At 39.5% G+C, this 16,343-nt stretch overlaps 1 protein-coding gene across 4 annotated transcripts in view; it reads right to left on the bottom strand.

The window, feature by feature from the left end:
- Nucleotides 1-16,343, bottom strand: part of FHIT (fragile histidine triad diadenosine triphosphatase) — a 521,244-nt gene that overhangs the window by 119,018 nt on the left and 385,883 nt on the right. For 3 of the 4 annotated variants that reach the window (XM_085072421.1, XM_085072423.1, XM_085072422.1), the window contains 2 exons: nt 15,524-15,669; nt 14,594-14,623 (listed from right to left, as the gene is read on the bottom strand). The exons of the other annotated variant lie outside the window; for it this stretch is intronic. In XM_085072421.1, the coding sequence (XP_084928547.1) occupies nt 14,594-14,623; nt 15,524-15,669 (176 nt within the window). The remainder of the gene's footprint in view (nt 1-14,593; nt 14,624-15,523; nt 15,670-16,343) is intronic. 4 annotated transcript variants of the gene reach the window in all.

The raw sequence follows: 16,343 nt of genomic DNA, 5'->3' as shown, positions 1-16,343 counted from the left end.
GGCAGTGTGTTTGCATAACAATTTTTTTGGGCAGGTCAATCTACAAGGTAGTTATAAGGATTGATATATATTGGTGAACATGGGGATTATTTTTGCACTATCAATCAGACAGTCAGTCAGTCAACACAGTAATTTCTATATTGCAAAGGAGAGGTTTAGCAAATATATATCATTATGGACAATTCTTTAAAGAGCAAAACCATAATACCAAGAGTAGAGCCAGTAGGTGGAAAATGATGCTTCCAGATAGACTTCTTTTCCAGAGGGACTTCAAACCTTTGAATCTTAGAAATATTATTAATAAAGAATGACTACAGAATCATACTGGAATTCATTTGGTGTATGAATAAATATCTCTAACTGTATCTATTGCATTCTTTAGTATTAAACAATAGATAATTACATACTATGTCATGTCAAGTGAAAATAATATATTGCTAGTAAAGTAATTATTATAAATGAAAGCTGTGCTGCTCTGAGAGCCATGTTGTTTATTTACTAAAAATCAAAAACCAAATCCTAACCAAAACTCCAAATCCTTGATTCCTGTAATACAGCCACAGATATTTAAATAAAAAGTTGCATTTCCCCCTTACTTCTTAGTCTAAGGGGAACGACTTTGGTTGTCTTATGTCAGCCACCACTCTGCAATGCTCCATAACCTGATGGCACTGATTAATTCATTGGGACTGCTTGATCCTGTGTTAAGATGCAATGGCTAGAGAGAGGAGGTAGAAAATCAGTCAACCTGCACCTCAGGATGCCTGGCTTCAATTTCCAGTCCTATCCTGGTGCTGTTGCCTGGATTCAACTATTTGCATGTCAACAATTAGGACAGTGATTCATTCTCTCTAAGCATATAAAGCATTATATCAAAGTGACTCATAGTTGATAGACATTGTAAGTGGTTCTATTTTGTCTGCCTGCAAGAACTGAGGAGTGACATTCCACTGATGTTCAGCCAAGGAGACAGTTAATATTAATGACTTTGTGTCAAAGCACTGAAACAAAATAATATCGAAAGAGTTAACAAAGCATTGTTAGTGTTTGTTCTTCCAGGGAACAATACAAAGACAAAGTTCTGATTAATTAGTGCATATTTTAAAAAAGAACATCTCTTTTGGCACCCTACTGCAATGTAAGACTGCCATTGGGGAGGGCAGGGAACAGCTGTTTTCCATGAGAAATCCTAGCTCGTCTCTGTGGGTGAGTATTTCTATTTGTATGTACCCTGCTTAGTGCCAGACCACTAACTTTTAGTAATGCAGGCTCTGTCTTTGAGGCACAAAAAGGGTGAAGTGGTGTAATAATTCGGAGGTTGAAAATTCACTGCTTGATGCCTCCTGTAGTAAATTTGACCCTGGAATATTAAGGGGTGTTAAATAAATTGGACAAAGAGGTGTTTGGGGAGTAAAAGTGCCAGACACACTGCCATGAATGAGCAATTAGATGTTCACGAACCAGCTTATCGCAAATTACATGCCTACAATATCTATTACTGTAATGACCTTGAGAGTTGCCTCATATTCTCCCTTAACCTAATGAGCATGCTGTGTATAATCAATTACGTCTGCAATTAAAATTATAATTTGTCTAACAAACTCTTCTTCACTTTCAGACAATTTTTAACAAAGTCTGCTACATCCCGGCAAAAGATAAATATTAATTTTCTGTTGTGTTCTAATTTTTTTACTCACTCTGTGGCTAATTTATTAAATCATATTACCTCTCACCATTATTTTTTAAGTTTTCAGCAGAATTTAGTTAAGTTTCAGTCCTGAATGTCATGGGATAATTACAACATTTAACAGCAATTTATCATTTCCCAATAGGGTTTGCAACCTGTCTTTGCCTGCTTATTGAAATTTGTTTGCATGTTTCACTCAACAGTTACTGCAAATATTCTGCCTCTCACTTCTGCACAGATATTCCCCGTTTTACTGAAGTAACCAGAAGACGTTCTGCTGAATAGAGCTGACATCTGTTTGCCAGCCCAGACCTCCTGAGGTCAAGTCAACCCAACCTAAGCAAAACGCAGCCCTGACCGTTAAGGAACAGGATGTCATCCATTGCAATCTGCTGCTAATTATGGAGTCACCCAGGCAGGCCACTACAGAAAGACTTTTTTTGCTTATGTATCCAGGTGTTCAACAAACAGAAAGATTCATATGGAAATTCAGCATGCTAATCATAAGAAAATAGCCATGGAAGAAGGGTTTAAAAAATGGGTCCATGTGTTTTGTGTAATGAACAAGCAAAGCAAACCCTTCCAGCTCTCAAGGACGGACAATGTTGGCTCTTCTAATGCACAGTTGTGTCAAAAAGCCCTGGGTTCTGAATCCCTGTGCTGAGCCCTGAGAGCTCTGAGTGAATCCAGGTACCCCTAAGCCATCCCTCCTCTCTCCAGGACCATCACCATGAGGAAAGCCATGGTCCTGCCCCTGCTCCACAGTGGGAAAGGCCAGATGGGCAACTGCCAGCCACAGTCTCCATGGCATGGCACCAACACAGCCAAGCTGGCACAGCTCCCTACCCAAGGCTGTGTGCTCTCCCAAGCCCTTCCCCAGCCCAGGAACAGCACATTGCCAGCACAGTGCTGATCAAACACACACCAGGGCTGCACAGATGTGCACAGTCCTACAGCAGAACAAGAACTTGTCCCCCCAGCCCAGCCTGCTGCCAGGCAAGGCCAGCAAACCCCAGCAATGCACAGCTCTAGAGCCAATGAAGGAGATGGCAGTGCCTGTTAATCACAGAGGCAACCAGCAAGGCACCACCTGAGCTCAGGAGCCTCAGGCACAGCAGTGTCACTGGTGTCACCGTGCCAAGCTGAGCAATTGCACCCCAGGAGTTTTCTCTCCAGGACAGCTCTGCTTTGGCACGAAGCATTTTTTATGCAGAAGGGAATTAGCTGAAAGACTCATTTCCTGCTCCCATGATCTGCTCTTAAAGCTCCCAATTAAGTGAAAGTATGTCAAACGGAAGAGCTTTATTTGCTTACTCTCCTTCTCCAATGCAGCTTTTCTCTGGACTCACACACACTTAATGCTATGAAATATTGATGTCTATCCAGAAATGAGGAGTGATGAAGCTGTTAGTTATACAAAATGAATTAGGTTTCCCACAGAAATGAGTTTTGTATCCTCTGGATTTTGTACCTTTGGAATGTATTGCACCTGGATGGGCTCTGAAGGATGAGTGACTGCAGTGGAATACAGCTAAAAGTGTAGGAAATGGGGAAAAAGGCCCCTTAAGGTACAGAAATACCCATGAGCCACTTCTCTCAATATGCAACAGATAATGAATAAACTACCCTATATTTTGTATTTATTTTTGTCAACAAAATCTAATCAAAGTTCATTTTTTTTAGAAACTCAATAGTTACACTAAATTAGATTACATAGAAAATTAAATCATAAATCCATGTAAGTAGACCCTGCCTCTGTCTCTTGCTCCAAAACACAGCTTTCCTCTCTTGAGCACCTCATTTAATTCTGCGAAGCTGAGCTTCCAAACTAGTTATGGATTTGATCATTTAATAACATGAAACAAGTAATTGTGTGGGGAAAAATTTATTATTTAATTAGGCCTTACTGGTAATCAATAGCAATCTATTAATTCATTAATTTGCATATCCCTTGTTTTTATGTGTGTCCACAAATTCTGTTAGCTTTTTTTTTTTTAAACAATTTATGAACTTCCTACCTTCACTATGCAAAAGGAGGTGCTCAAACTACATACTAAGCAGAGCAAACAACTGAGCAGCAGGTATGCCTGTCTGCCCCATAGAACTGACTGCAGGACAAGATTTAATACTGAAAACAAGGAAGAGAAATAAAACAACAGGGCCTATTCTCCCCAGGATCCATGCATAATTCTCATTAATGATAATGAAAGATACTAAATGGATATACACTGAGGGGAGTTTATTAAAACTTAATAAATGCTGGTATTTTCCTTTTTTTTTTAACTTTATAGTTATTATAACTGAACTTCGCCAGGTGAAGTGAAAGACATTTAAAGAAAAAATAAAAATATTATATCGAATTATGCTTCATAGGTTATTTTCTCAAAATGCGATTTTGCATTCAGAATTATTAGATTTACACATATGACTAATAATTGTAGGCTTAAATTCTAAACTATATGAAATCAAAAGGTTACTTGCAATAGAAGTATCAAAAATGTTCATAAAGAAATGGAAAAAGCTCCACTGATTTAGTTCACAAGTTTTCACATGTGATCTAAACCATTTATAGAGAGAAAAATCTTGCCCCAGACACCAAGGTTTGCTACTTACTTGCGACTCAGACAGTCCAAGACAGGCTTTAAATTCATATTCTGCTGGATCATAATTCTGAATGCAACACAGGATGGCCTAACCAAAAGGCACAACTGAAAGAATGTTTTTTATTGAGTGCAGAGATGACTTATTTGCAGGAAAATTAGGATTCATTAAATGCAGTGTGAACTGATCCACACCTCAGTCTGGGCAGACTGACCACTCCCTAAAGATAACTCCCCTCCACCTGAGGTGCTGGAAGGCAGGGTGAGGAAATACCACAGTGATATTACCTTTTCTTTACCTTCTCAATGGAGAATTAATAAAGCTCTTTCACAGATCCATTAAAAAAAAAAGCTACCTCTGGGCATTATCTTTACTTCAAATACTAAAACCTGTAATTGAAATTGGAGAAATTCAACATTCATGAAATCAGATAAAGGAATTATTCACCATTACTGATTTTAATATCTTTACAAATAAGATCAAGACAATCATTCACATGAGCACTTTCCATCTGGTCTAGTTTATTTTCTTTCAGCCTCTCATAGTGAGAATTCGGATCAGTGATGCCAGGCAGACAACAAGAACTGAAGATTTCATGGTAGCAATGAAGGTGGTAACTCACAAAAAGTGTAAATGGAAGAAAAAAGAAAATGGTTTGGTTTGTCAGAGACAATAATGTGGGAGATTACCAAGGGAGAAACCATTTTTCTCCTTCCAAAGACCAGAGCAATCTAGCAAACACAGGATGTGTTTCCAATCTTCTGCCTTTCCCATGGGCTCTACATTTCCAATTCAGCCTTGCTCTGAATGCCCTGGGAAAAGCTCTTAGCCCAGAGCTGAGCCAACAACCCCAACCCCAACATCACCCTGAGGGGTTCCATCCATGATGCAAACAGTTTCTCAGGTCTCTCCCACCTGGGCATGCTGCCCTCCTCCCTGGCATCCCCAACACCCTGCACAAAGCTCCAGGTGATGGAACAAGGCAGGGGAGCCAGGAAAGGCCAGGGCAGAATCAATAGTGCAAAGGAAAAACTCAGAGCAAGAATAAGGCAGAGTGACCCTGCACTGCCTCTGAAGGGCAAAGCTCTTACCAAACCCAGCTTCCACATCTGCCCAACAAAAGAGGAACAACGACTGGGCCCTTCTTTAAATCACTTTTGCCACAACAATTTGGTTGGTAAAATAGAATTACCAGACTGTTGCAGCTAGCTGCAAGACAGAACTTGGGAGAAGAACTAAGACATCTTAGAATCCAGAAAAGGCAATCTGTGATGGAAAAGAAAATGTGTATGGATACATAATGGTAAAAAAAATTGTTTCAATTTTACTTAGCTGGCCAATTATTACAGGTGAATTTACCTCTCTGAAAATGAACACTTTATCTCCAAAATAGGTAACTGTGATTTATTACAGGGAATTAAAGTTTCTCCTCAAATTTTCTGTCTGTAATCCAAATTAAGAAAACAGCATAATTGTTGATAGATTAATTTGGTTTTTCTCCAATTTATGTCAATAGTGGCATCACTACTAAAATACCCAGAAATGTTTTTATTTACAGAACTTGCTATGCAGAAGTTTCAGTGATAGTTTTTTTTCCTTCAAAAGCAAGAGACTGAACAGCAGTTATGTATTGAAAGAAAAGCACAAGCAACAACAGCTAACTCAGACACAGAATAATATATTTTAAAAATCCTAATCCTGAACTGGCAAGTTACCTACCAGTCAAACAGGGAATTTCTCTCCAGAAAATGCCTGGCAGCTGTGCTGAACTACACCCATAGATGTCAATTTCTTTTATGTGATCTAAAGCTGAGAAGCAGCCAAACCTCTCAACCTGATTTTACCAGGTAACTGCCTACATTTAAGGCAGAATCAGGGTTTTTTCATGCTTATTCCTTTCTCCTTTTAAAGGCACATCTCCTAACACTTGGTACATGTGTGTGTGTGTGCAATCCATCCAGACACCCTCAGATTTCTGCACAAGGGGAGGTGTGAGTGTTTCTCCCTTCAGGGAGTGCTGCACCTCCCTTGCCTGGGAAAGCAGCACAGTGCCAGCAGCAGAGCATTTCTCAGTAGGAATCCCTGAAACTGCAAACCAGCCGAGCAGAGGGGAGTCCAGAGCTCCAAAGCACAGCCCTGGCTGAGACACTGCCCTGGGGAGTGCCCAGCTGAGCTGCCCTGCACAGGGCAGGGTGTCACCTCCACCGCTGCACGCAAGGGAAAGGACAATGACAAGTGTGAGTGCACACAAGAGTGCACTGCCTCTGTTCTTGCTCAGCCTCACACACTGCTACTCCAGCAAGATCTCCAGCACCACGTAGTGAGAACTTTGCCTATGGACAAGCAAATGAGGGGGGGTAATTTGATAAAGCTCCTGAAACTGGATTTTAAGGGTATATTTCAAATTCTTTCAAAGGACAGCTTAGCTTTAGGGAGTGAGCAGAAACCCAGCAGGTAAGTGGCCTTGCCAGAGGGCACCTGAGCAGATTTCTGGAGAGATGGGGCAAGTGAGGCTTGAGAGAGAGGTTTGCTGTTTTGCAGGAAGGTTTTGGCTTGTCCAACCTGAGCATGAACTGAAACACACTGCAGTATCCTAAATTATTGACTTTTTTTTTTTTTTAACAGTAAAAATATTACATACTTTTCACCCTGTCATCCTGTCTGGAGCTTGCTGAACAAGTTTTATTCTATTATTTTAACCTCAGTTTTACATTTCTAAATCACTTCAGGCAGAGACTTTTTCTAAGAAAGAAAGCCCTGCATGGGCTAACATGGTGCTGCCAGAACAGACTAAAATGGCCAAGGTCAGCTATCCCTGTGTTTCAGATGTGCTTTCCACAGATCACAGGGCAGTGAAACCACCAACTCTTTCAGGTGATAGAGGCCAGGAAAGGCCTCCATTCCCTTGATATCACATGCAAAACCACTACATACACTCTTTCCTTGCTGACATTTTTAACAAGCAAACTCATCCAAGCTGTGCAGGCTCACTGGGGATCTGCAGGGACAGATTTAAATATACAGTTCCTTCATTTTCAGGAGGTGAGGTGACCTTAGGCAGAAAAAATACGGACCCAACTGAACTTTTCCTTCATTATTGCATTGATAAGGCATGCAGGGCTCTAATAAGTGAGTTGCCTTTGTCTGGCTGAAACTGGGTCATCACCATGAGCAAAGCACGGTGCTCCTGTCCTTCCCTGGGAGACTCTGCATGTCACAGCATCCAGCAGACAGCCGAGGCACCAAAGTTGAACACAGACCAGTCAACTGAAAATGCCCTTGGGCAACAACACCCAATAAACCCGACCACAAACCAGTTTGAGTGTGGGTTAATGCTGCTTATGGGAGGCACACATTGTTGTGAAGCAGAGAAATCTCTTTTGCACGTGACCTTTTGACATCCTTTCTAATCTGTGGTCAGCACAGGAATAATTTTATGTGGATCTTGGGATAAGCAGTAGCTGGTAGGTAAGAATGCAAAGACAAACATGTAAAATCACATGAGATCAGAGCACAGGCACATCATGTTTCATTTTAAAGCATTGTATTCATTTTTATAGAGAGTTAGTCAGAACCCTATTAAACTGAGATCTAGCTTTGCAACACTTGCTATAAACAATTTTCACCTACCACAAAACACAGAAAACCATCAAGTTACACATCTGAATTAAATGGGAATACTTTTGCACTTTTCTTGGTGAGGTATATTGTAGTTGAAAACAATGATTTGCAGCAAAATTAAAAAAAAAAAAAAGAAACAAAACAAACCCAAGCATTCCCTCTCAGATGAAGAGTTTTGTAAAATATGAGATTGACAAAGAGAAGAAGTGTTATGGATGAGATGGAGCTTGGAAAGGAATTCATACACTAACCACACAAAAATTAATCAGACAGCCTTGACTCTGCTATTAATGATTTTAGACCTCATGCATTGTCTGGGATTTCAAAAGGTTTTACATTTCAAGTACAATACGGTATTTCTAGGACCTGTACTCGAGAGTGGCATTTGATTGATTGTACATACTCTGAGACAGAGAATGCTTTAAATGCAAAACATATTGCTGTAACAGGGGAACAAAGAAGTGAAAGATACTTTCTAATTAAAATATAGGATTTTTGATCCTAATCTCAGCCGTTGTGGGGCAAATAAAGAGCAGCCATGTCATGGATTTCTCAACACCCCTCCCCACATTGTTTTTTTGGTCAAAACATGCCAATTCAATAAAAGAGTATTTCCAAAGGAGGTTTTGTTTTCACAAAGAAAATTTTTTGTTGTCAAATACTCTGTTATAACATTGTCAGAGGAAAAATTTTCTACCATTCTGCTAGAAATACTTTTTCATTTTGAAATGTAACTGTTTATTGAAGAAAAAAAAAAAAGAAAGAAAAAAAATTGAAGAGCTTTCAACCTCACAAATAAACCCTTCTGAATGACTGATTTGTTCAAGATTCTTCAGTCATGAAAATTGTAAATATCTGAACATATACCAGGAAAAAAAATAAAAAGGATATTTAAAAATCTTTTGTCAAAGAAGGAGCAGGCTGTCCTGGAGCTGCCGAGGGCAGAGCATGGGGAGCCCTGGCAGTGTTTAACCCTTCCCTGTGGGAATCAGCCAGGACACCAAAGGCTATGATTTGGTCCTTCTTGGAGCAGCTGCTGGCACAGCCGTGGCTCTGTGGGCTCTGCTGGCACAGGGTGAGGCTGCTGGGGACTGGACAGGCACAGCCACATCCATGGACACTCCTGGAAGGGCTCAGTCCCCTGGCACACAGCTGCTGGTGCCTGGCAGATTCTGTGCTGCAGCTCCCACCCACCAGCCTGGGGAGAGCAGAACCCCAGCAGCAGCTCTGGGCTGAAGGAGAACCTGCCCAGCCAGGATGGGGCTGCATGTGGCCAGCAGAGCTGAGTGACTTTTAATATCTGCACGCCAAGGCAATTTCTACAAGCATTTGAGCCCACTTACTTGCTTATTATAGTTTAATTTAGACAGTGTCAATATCTGGGACTAGCTCTGGGGATATTTTTGGAATTAAACTACCTAAAGAGAACATTCATCTCAGAAATCCATATGGCAGGAAAGAAGGGTAGAACTGCTAGCATGGAATAGTAAAATCTTCCTTTTCCTCATCATTCTCCAACTTAATTCTTTGGCAATTTCATTTACTATCCTCATCTATACTTGCCTATTTTTAACCCTGTTTTGTTTGTTTGGTTTGGCTTTTTTTTATATTTATAGTCCATACAGACTGTTCTGTGTTTGTGCAGTGACAGAGGATTATGTTGCTTTACAAGTCAGAAGTACAGCATGTCATGACATTCACTACTGGAAATTCAAAATAATCTAGATTTGAAACTATCATAATTTACTGCTAAAGAGAATCTTTCAAAAATTTCAGTCCCCATCCCTTCAGGGAACTTCACAACCCAGTATTTCTAGATCAGACTTCATTATCCAGGTCATCATTTCAATTTATCAGTGCCTTGGGGCCTTTGGGGATGGTGTTATGTCCATCAATCACTGGGCTATTTCCACATTCTCACTTTTCTTTCATCTCCTTCAGTCTTCAAAACAACCTCTATAACTTTCCATGGGTGTATTCTGGACACAGACACCTCTTCTGTCAACTATTACCATGTTTGAAGTACATGAACTGATCTGTACAAATCATGGGGGCCAAAAGAACTGTTTTCATTCTAGGATTTGTGTATTATCATCTGTTTTAGGGGAGGGTTTACAGATTTACCAGTGCCTCTTTAGTCTATAAGCCTGGCAAACCAAATAGCAATGTGTCTTTCCTGAAAAGCTACTGTTCAGTCAAAAACTAAATGTTACATGTTATGAACAGAAGTAAGGACCTCACAAAGCAAAGAGTGATTAGGATTTTTGCATCATGGAAAACACAGGGCTTGCCAAACGACTGAAAGGAGATTGAGACCAGCAAAAGACAGATTTTGAAAAGAGCCCTGAAGGAAAGGGCAAGAATTATTATTTAGAGTGAGAAAAAAACAAAGAGCTGGCAAAAGGCTTTATGGGAGGGGGAAGAAACTATCTGGATGATCCTGCTGCTTCTCTATCTCTGTAAGGGGCAGTATAATCCTAGCTTTGAAAATATACATCACTAACCCCAAACCACCCCAAACTAAATATAGGACTGAAATAGAAAGAAAATTTTGAGCTCAAAACAGACATAGCAGCCCTGAGAATACTGAATTGGCTGTACCAATTACCTGTCCACAATATTACATAGTCTCCAACCAAATACTATTAGTGTGGTTCTCAGAGCAATTCAAAGACACTGCTACACTTCATCAAATCATTTTTGGACATCCCACAAGCTTTCACGAGAATCATCATTAAGGATAAAGCATAGGAGATTTGTTCACATGTTTCAGTACAATCTGGTTTTCAAAATTTTGTTTCTTCCACATCTTTATGTATCTGAATTTTTAGATTTGTTTAAAGGTAAGAAAAATCTCTGCATTTCTGAAACACCAGCTTTTTTTGCTCTTCTAAGAGAGCAAAAGAGGGTTTCCAGTACTCCACTAAACCAGGACTCACGTCTGCTGGTCTGCAGGGAAAGCAGGCTGAGGCATCAAAAGCATTGCAGTTAGTGAATTTAATGCTTCCGATGCGATCAGTCTGCAATGCGATCTGATTAAATTTAAAGACTGAAACCTGAAGTCCAGTACTTTGGGTCAAGACATAAATAGACAAAGAGGATGAAAGAGAAGTCTGCTGTGGGCTTAAATGAGCCCTGGGCTCCACAGCTCAGGTTCAGATTTCTGAGAAATGCAAGCCAGGTGGATTGATTTAACACAGCATTAAAAAACATCTGGAAAAGAAAAACATGTACATCAAAAAATAATCATGAGACAATCTTCTCAGTGTAAAATAATTAGTGGAATGTGCGACATATAAAATAAATTTCTGCACACATACCCACACTGCCACCATCAGCTTTGCCTTCTCATTTATCCAGGGGAACCTGTAATTGGCAAACAGGCCCTTCTCATGGATAACAGAGGAGGTGCTGAGCTGCTGGAGACTTCAACACTGCTGCAAGATAGAGGATGTGTTCATACGTGTTTGTGCAATGGCCACTTGCTGTGCAATATTATCTTGTCTCTACAGATAAATTAGTTGCCTCATGCTCCTGCCAGCTTGATTTGTTTAGCCTTTACAGAGTACAGAATCCATGGAGTTTCTTGTGATTGAATCTCACGTAAAAGGTAAACCTGAGAGCTTATTCTACACTAAGCTATACATCCACCAAGGCAGCCAGAGCATTTGCTGACTTGGTGATGAAAAGAAGGCTATAAAATATACTAGGGAAATCTTGAAATGTCGCTCACTTGACATAGCAATAAGAGCCCTGCATTAAGATGCAGAGCTGATTTCCCTGATCCATGAAATTGCCTGGATATTTAAGGCATTCTCAAACAGAACCAGCATGAAGCTCACCCTCCATTCCTGGCACAAGGACACCATGGGTTTTGTGTTCTCCAATAAAAAGAGAGCTCAAAATTGCAGAGATTAATAGTCTTTAAGGGAGGACCTAAACACAATTTCCTTCCTTTCTCAAATAATAAGAAATAAGTATTCAAAATCTCTTGAATGCTAAAGGATGGTTTTCTTGCTGACACACTGCTCAGGTGCCAGAGATGCTCAAGCTCTCCATTGTGAGTGGTTCAAGAACCTCTCACAATAAAACAGTGTGCAAGTCTGTGACCACCTTTGGAGAAGGACATTTGTTTCTCTCATAAATAGGTGACAGGGCCGGAATGGGTACAATACGTGGAGAGCTATGAAAAATATTGTGAAGCAATATATTGGATTATTTTATGATCTGAGACTTGGGATATGGTTCAGAATTCCTTACCAAGTGTGCATTTCCAGCTGCTAAAGGGTGAAAAAAGACTCATCTATACTAATAAATAATTGGGGAGGATCAGGTATAATTACTTCCAAAGACCCATCCAGTGCAAACACACAGCAAAGGGGGAATTTGAAAGCTTCCCTAGAACATTGTCCTGCAGGCTCTGCTTCCTTAGATGCACAGGAGGAACAGAGTACTGATAGCTCTTCCCATTTTGTAGCAAAATTTTGCACTGAGCAATTGGAAAGTCAGGACTCTTCTGCTGCTTCCTGTATTTCTGTTCCTATCCAGCACATCCATGAGCCTGCATTTACACAGGTCTGCAGAATTATACAAAATACAAAGGGAAAGGACTCTGGAAGCCATCTGGTATGTGACCCCATTCAAAGCAAAATCAGCTACACCTAATTAGCTCCTGAGATACGCTTGCCTACCCTACTTAAACAGTCTCCACAAACTCCCTTGGATATTTATTGTGATGTTTTGCTATTTTTACTATTAGAATGTTTTTCTAATGTTCAGTCTGTTCCAGAAATTTTAATTAAAAGCTCCCTCAGAGGAGACTGGATTATTGTGGATTCTCATACATGAAAAACCCCCAAATAAATCCACATGCAGAAACACAACACATTGAATTTAAGGTTCATAAATTATTTGTAGGTCACAGAGGTGTTTTTTCAAACTTTGTGATTCAGAACAGTTTAAATGAAACCAGCTATTTATGTATCCACCCTATTGTTCACTTAAAAGGAGATCTTGATCACAGTAATTTCTTTCCTGATTGAAGTTTTGAAAGCTCTAAATTCTCTGAAGAAAATAGTTGTTGGCATTTTTGGATGATAAACATCCCAAAGCGATGATGATAAATTACAGTGTTGCCCAATGATGCAGAAAAGTAGAGAAATGCAAACTGATAACCTCTGATTTATGAATACACACTCATTATTGCAAAGTCTAGGGGTTCACAGCTGTAAGAGCAGGTCATTTTCATCCCAGTGCTTATTAAAAGAGTGAGAAGGAGGCATGAAGGGTGGCTGCCATTTTGCAATGGATTAACGCCTAATGCTCTTTGTTTCCAGTACAAACACAAAGCAATACAGAACTTCCTGCCTTTTTAAGGCCTACATGAGCATTTGTTACTGTTCACAGTCACAGAAGATGGGAATTTTTACTTCTGCCTTTGCTCCTTCATAAACGTAATTTTTTCTCTTATATAGTTGTTCCTATAAACTTTTCCTCTACAGAGAGAAAAACATTTGTCTAAGATATTAAAAAAAAATCTTTGATTTTCTTCTTAAATCACATTGGTGATAATAACAAAATTTTCTTTGAAAGTATTTAAACTTATTATTTCACCTATCAACAGACATTGCCAGTGAAACCCACCCAATGCACTACAAGTCATGAGCTAAGAATCTGTTTTGTCACAGTAAAGAAATAAATTGCACCACATTCCTTCATCACTTCCCAAGCCTCACAATATTTTAATTTCTTCTTCTCTCTCCCCATTACTTCTCTGTTAAATATTCAAAGCAGACAACAATAGGAAGAAGGAAAAATAAGGTCAACACAGCAAATTGGAAAAAAGGTAAAATGTTGCTATCCACCATCGCCTGGTTGTTACAGTTATCTTAATCAACCCGAACAGGTTCTCTGAGACATCTAATTTGATTTTCCAAAGTGCTAAGCCATAGCCATATTTGACTTTCCTTTGATTCCAAACGTAAAAAATAGCCTTTATCTAATGTTGAGGCATATCATCTCACTCCACATGCAATTGCATTTGCATTAGGAGGCAGTGAAACACGGCTGCAGAGACATCTTGGATGTTATCTGTGTTATTACTCAAGTGGAGAATATAATCATAAATCCTTCTCTTCCCTTCCACCCTCCCACCTTTTTTTTTTCAGAAGTACACTTAAAATCTGGTTTTCAGCTTCACTGGGCCCATTACATTTGAACTTTAGTAACAAGAATGTGATATGAATACTTTGTGAGAAAGCAGAGACAAAAGGTATGTTTTCATCATGTGGTTCAGTTTAACTGCTCCTATAATTAGCTACAACTCATTAGGCAATAAACAGGAAAAAAAAAAAAGATATCATGAATGGAAGGGCAATTTTTTCTCCATAAAACAAACAAAACCCAAAACCAGATGCCTCTTTCACGAAGCTTTCCTTGCATAAATACACCCAGCAGCTTAGAATAGATATTTTCTTGATTGAAAATTTGTATCTAGGAAGAAAACCTGTAAACACTATCTTGTGCAATTTCAATAAAAGGTATTTACTGCTATTGTACACTTGGGATTTTTTGATCTCAAGGATAAAATAAGAATACAGCAGTGGACTGCAGATGATGAGCATTGATATGTTATTAGTTTTAATAACTGTCTTTTAATTAGTGTTCTGCATAATAAGCACTTACCTTCACTGTTTGTCCAGCTTCAGGGCCATCCTGTAAGCAAAGGGAAAGTTTCAGATTAGAGGATTTAACAAGGATCACACAGGAATTCAGAAGTCTTACTCAATAATAATTTACATCAATTACACTGTGTGTTAAATTAGTGTATTTTTCCTGAGGACCTTTCAACATTAAGTTTTTGGACAAGGCTCCTTTCCACATCAGACCACAGCAAAGTGAGAAACTGTCTCACATCACAAAAACAACAGTTTCTCTTTTTCATTCTTTCAGACAATATTTTTCAATAGCTAGCAATAAATTTCTGATCCTTGTGAACATAAAATCACACGTGGAAGTGAGAATTTAATCAAAGTACGCTTCCTTAAATTCTGATTCTAATGAATAGGCTTAGGCTCCTGGTTTGCTTTAAACAGAGTTCATTTTTGGTATAAAAACACCCAGCACAAACAATGGAAAGGTCAGAATTTATAACATATTTACATGGCTATATCTCTGTGCCTGTGTATCAACAGCTGTGAGGAGGGACCACCCATCTCCAGCAGAAGCAGTGGGTTAGGTGTGGAATGGGAGACGTGGCTGCCTTCTCTAGGTCAACCCTGCAAACACTTCTTCGAAGGAAGAATATTTCCTGAAACACTCACAAACAAGCATTGTGTTTGAGAGTGTTTGCTGGCTTTGTCCAAAGTTTTGCAGTTATTAATTCACCACACTTTCCTGCTGGTTTCCTTTTTAGATTTTTCAGTGGCAAACCTGGAAGACTGCAGTTATTTGGCTTCTTTTTTTTTATTAGTTTTTTTTTTTTTTTTAAATTAGTAATTTTGCATTTATTGCCCCTTGAAGTTCCAATGTCCCTTTGTGACTGGGCTAGGGAAAGAGGCTGACAGCTTGATAAAACAAACCATTAAACCTTTCTTAGCTGGCTGGTCTACAAACCTGGATGGAAAAGGTGAGCGAGGTGCCGCAGAAATGTTTCTCCACCACATTCCCAACCTTCTGTGCTACACGAAACAGATCAGCCACTTCCTCGGGACACAGGTCACGGAATCGCTCCACCGGCCGCAGGGGACAAACGAGGACATCTGAAGGTGGCAGTGTCAAGGCACAAACACAGTCTGAGTGCTCCAGAGGGAGAAGTTTCTCAGCTCCCAGCCCACAAGCTGGTTCTGCTCACCCTCAAATTGCCTGAGCTCTTCCCTCCTGATGGTACAGCAAAACCATAGGGCTAAATACAGGGAATCAGGTGATGCTTTGTTCAGAATTCTTTTCCTCCAATCCCTCTGATATGGGTACAATGACTAAACTAAGGCTCTTGTGCTACTACTGAGGCATCTAAGGGAAAGCAAAGTTTTCACAGAATACAATTTACCATCTCTGTGGAGAAATGCTCACATTTAATACCTCTGAAAGTCAGAGACATTTCCTTTTGTGTTTTAAAATAGAAGAAAGCCAAAGAAACTTAAGAGGGCTTTGGATGTGTGGTCTGAGACAGCAGTTTTACAATGCTTTTCTCCATATGTGATATGTATTTTTGAAAATCTTGATCTTACACCTCTAATTTTAGGCAGCTAAGTGTGATGAGCTGACACTATGCTGATTGTAGCAGATCACTTATTTCTACATTTCCACATTAATTACAATTCACAAGAAATGATCAACTGTTGTAAATATTATATGTTTTTAAAAATACATTAAGATAATTAAGATTATTTCCTTTTAAGCACAGTGTTCACAGCCCTGTAAATATACTTTGATT

Source organism: Lichenostomus cassidix, chromosome 12 (assembly GCF_008360975.1).
Source record: "Lichenostomus cassidix isolate B80296 chromosome 12, HeHo_3.0, whole genome shotgun sequence".
Taxonomy (NCBI): domain Eukaryota; kingdom Metazoa; phylum Chordata; class Aves; order Passeriformes; family Meliphagidae; genus Lichenostomus; species Lichenostomus cassidix.
This window is presented reverse-complemented; position numbering and strand designations above follow the sequence as displayed.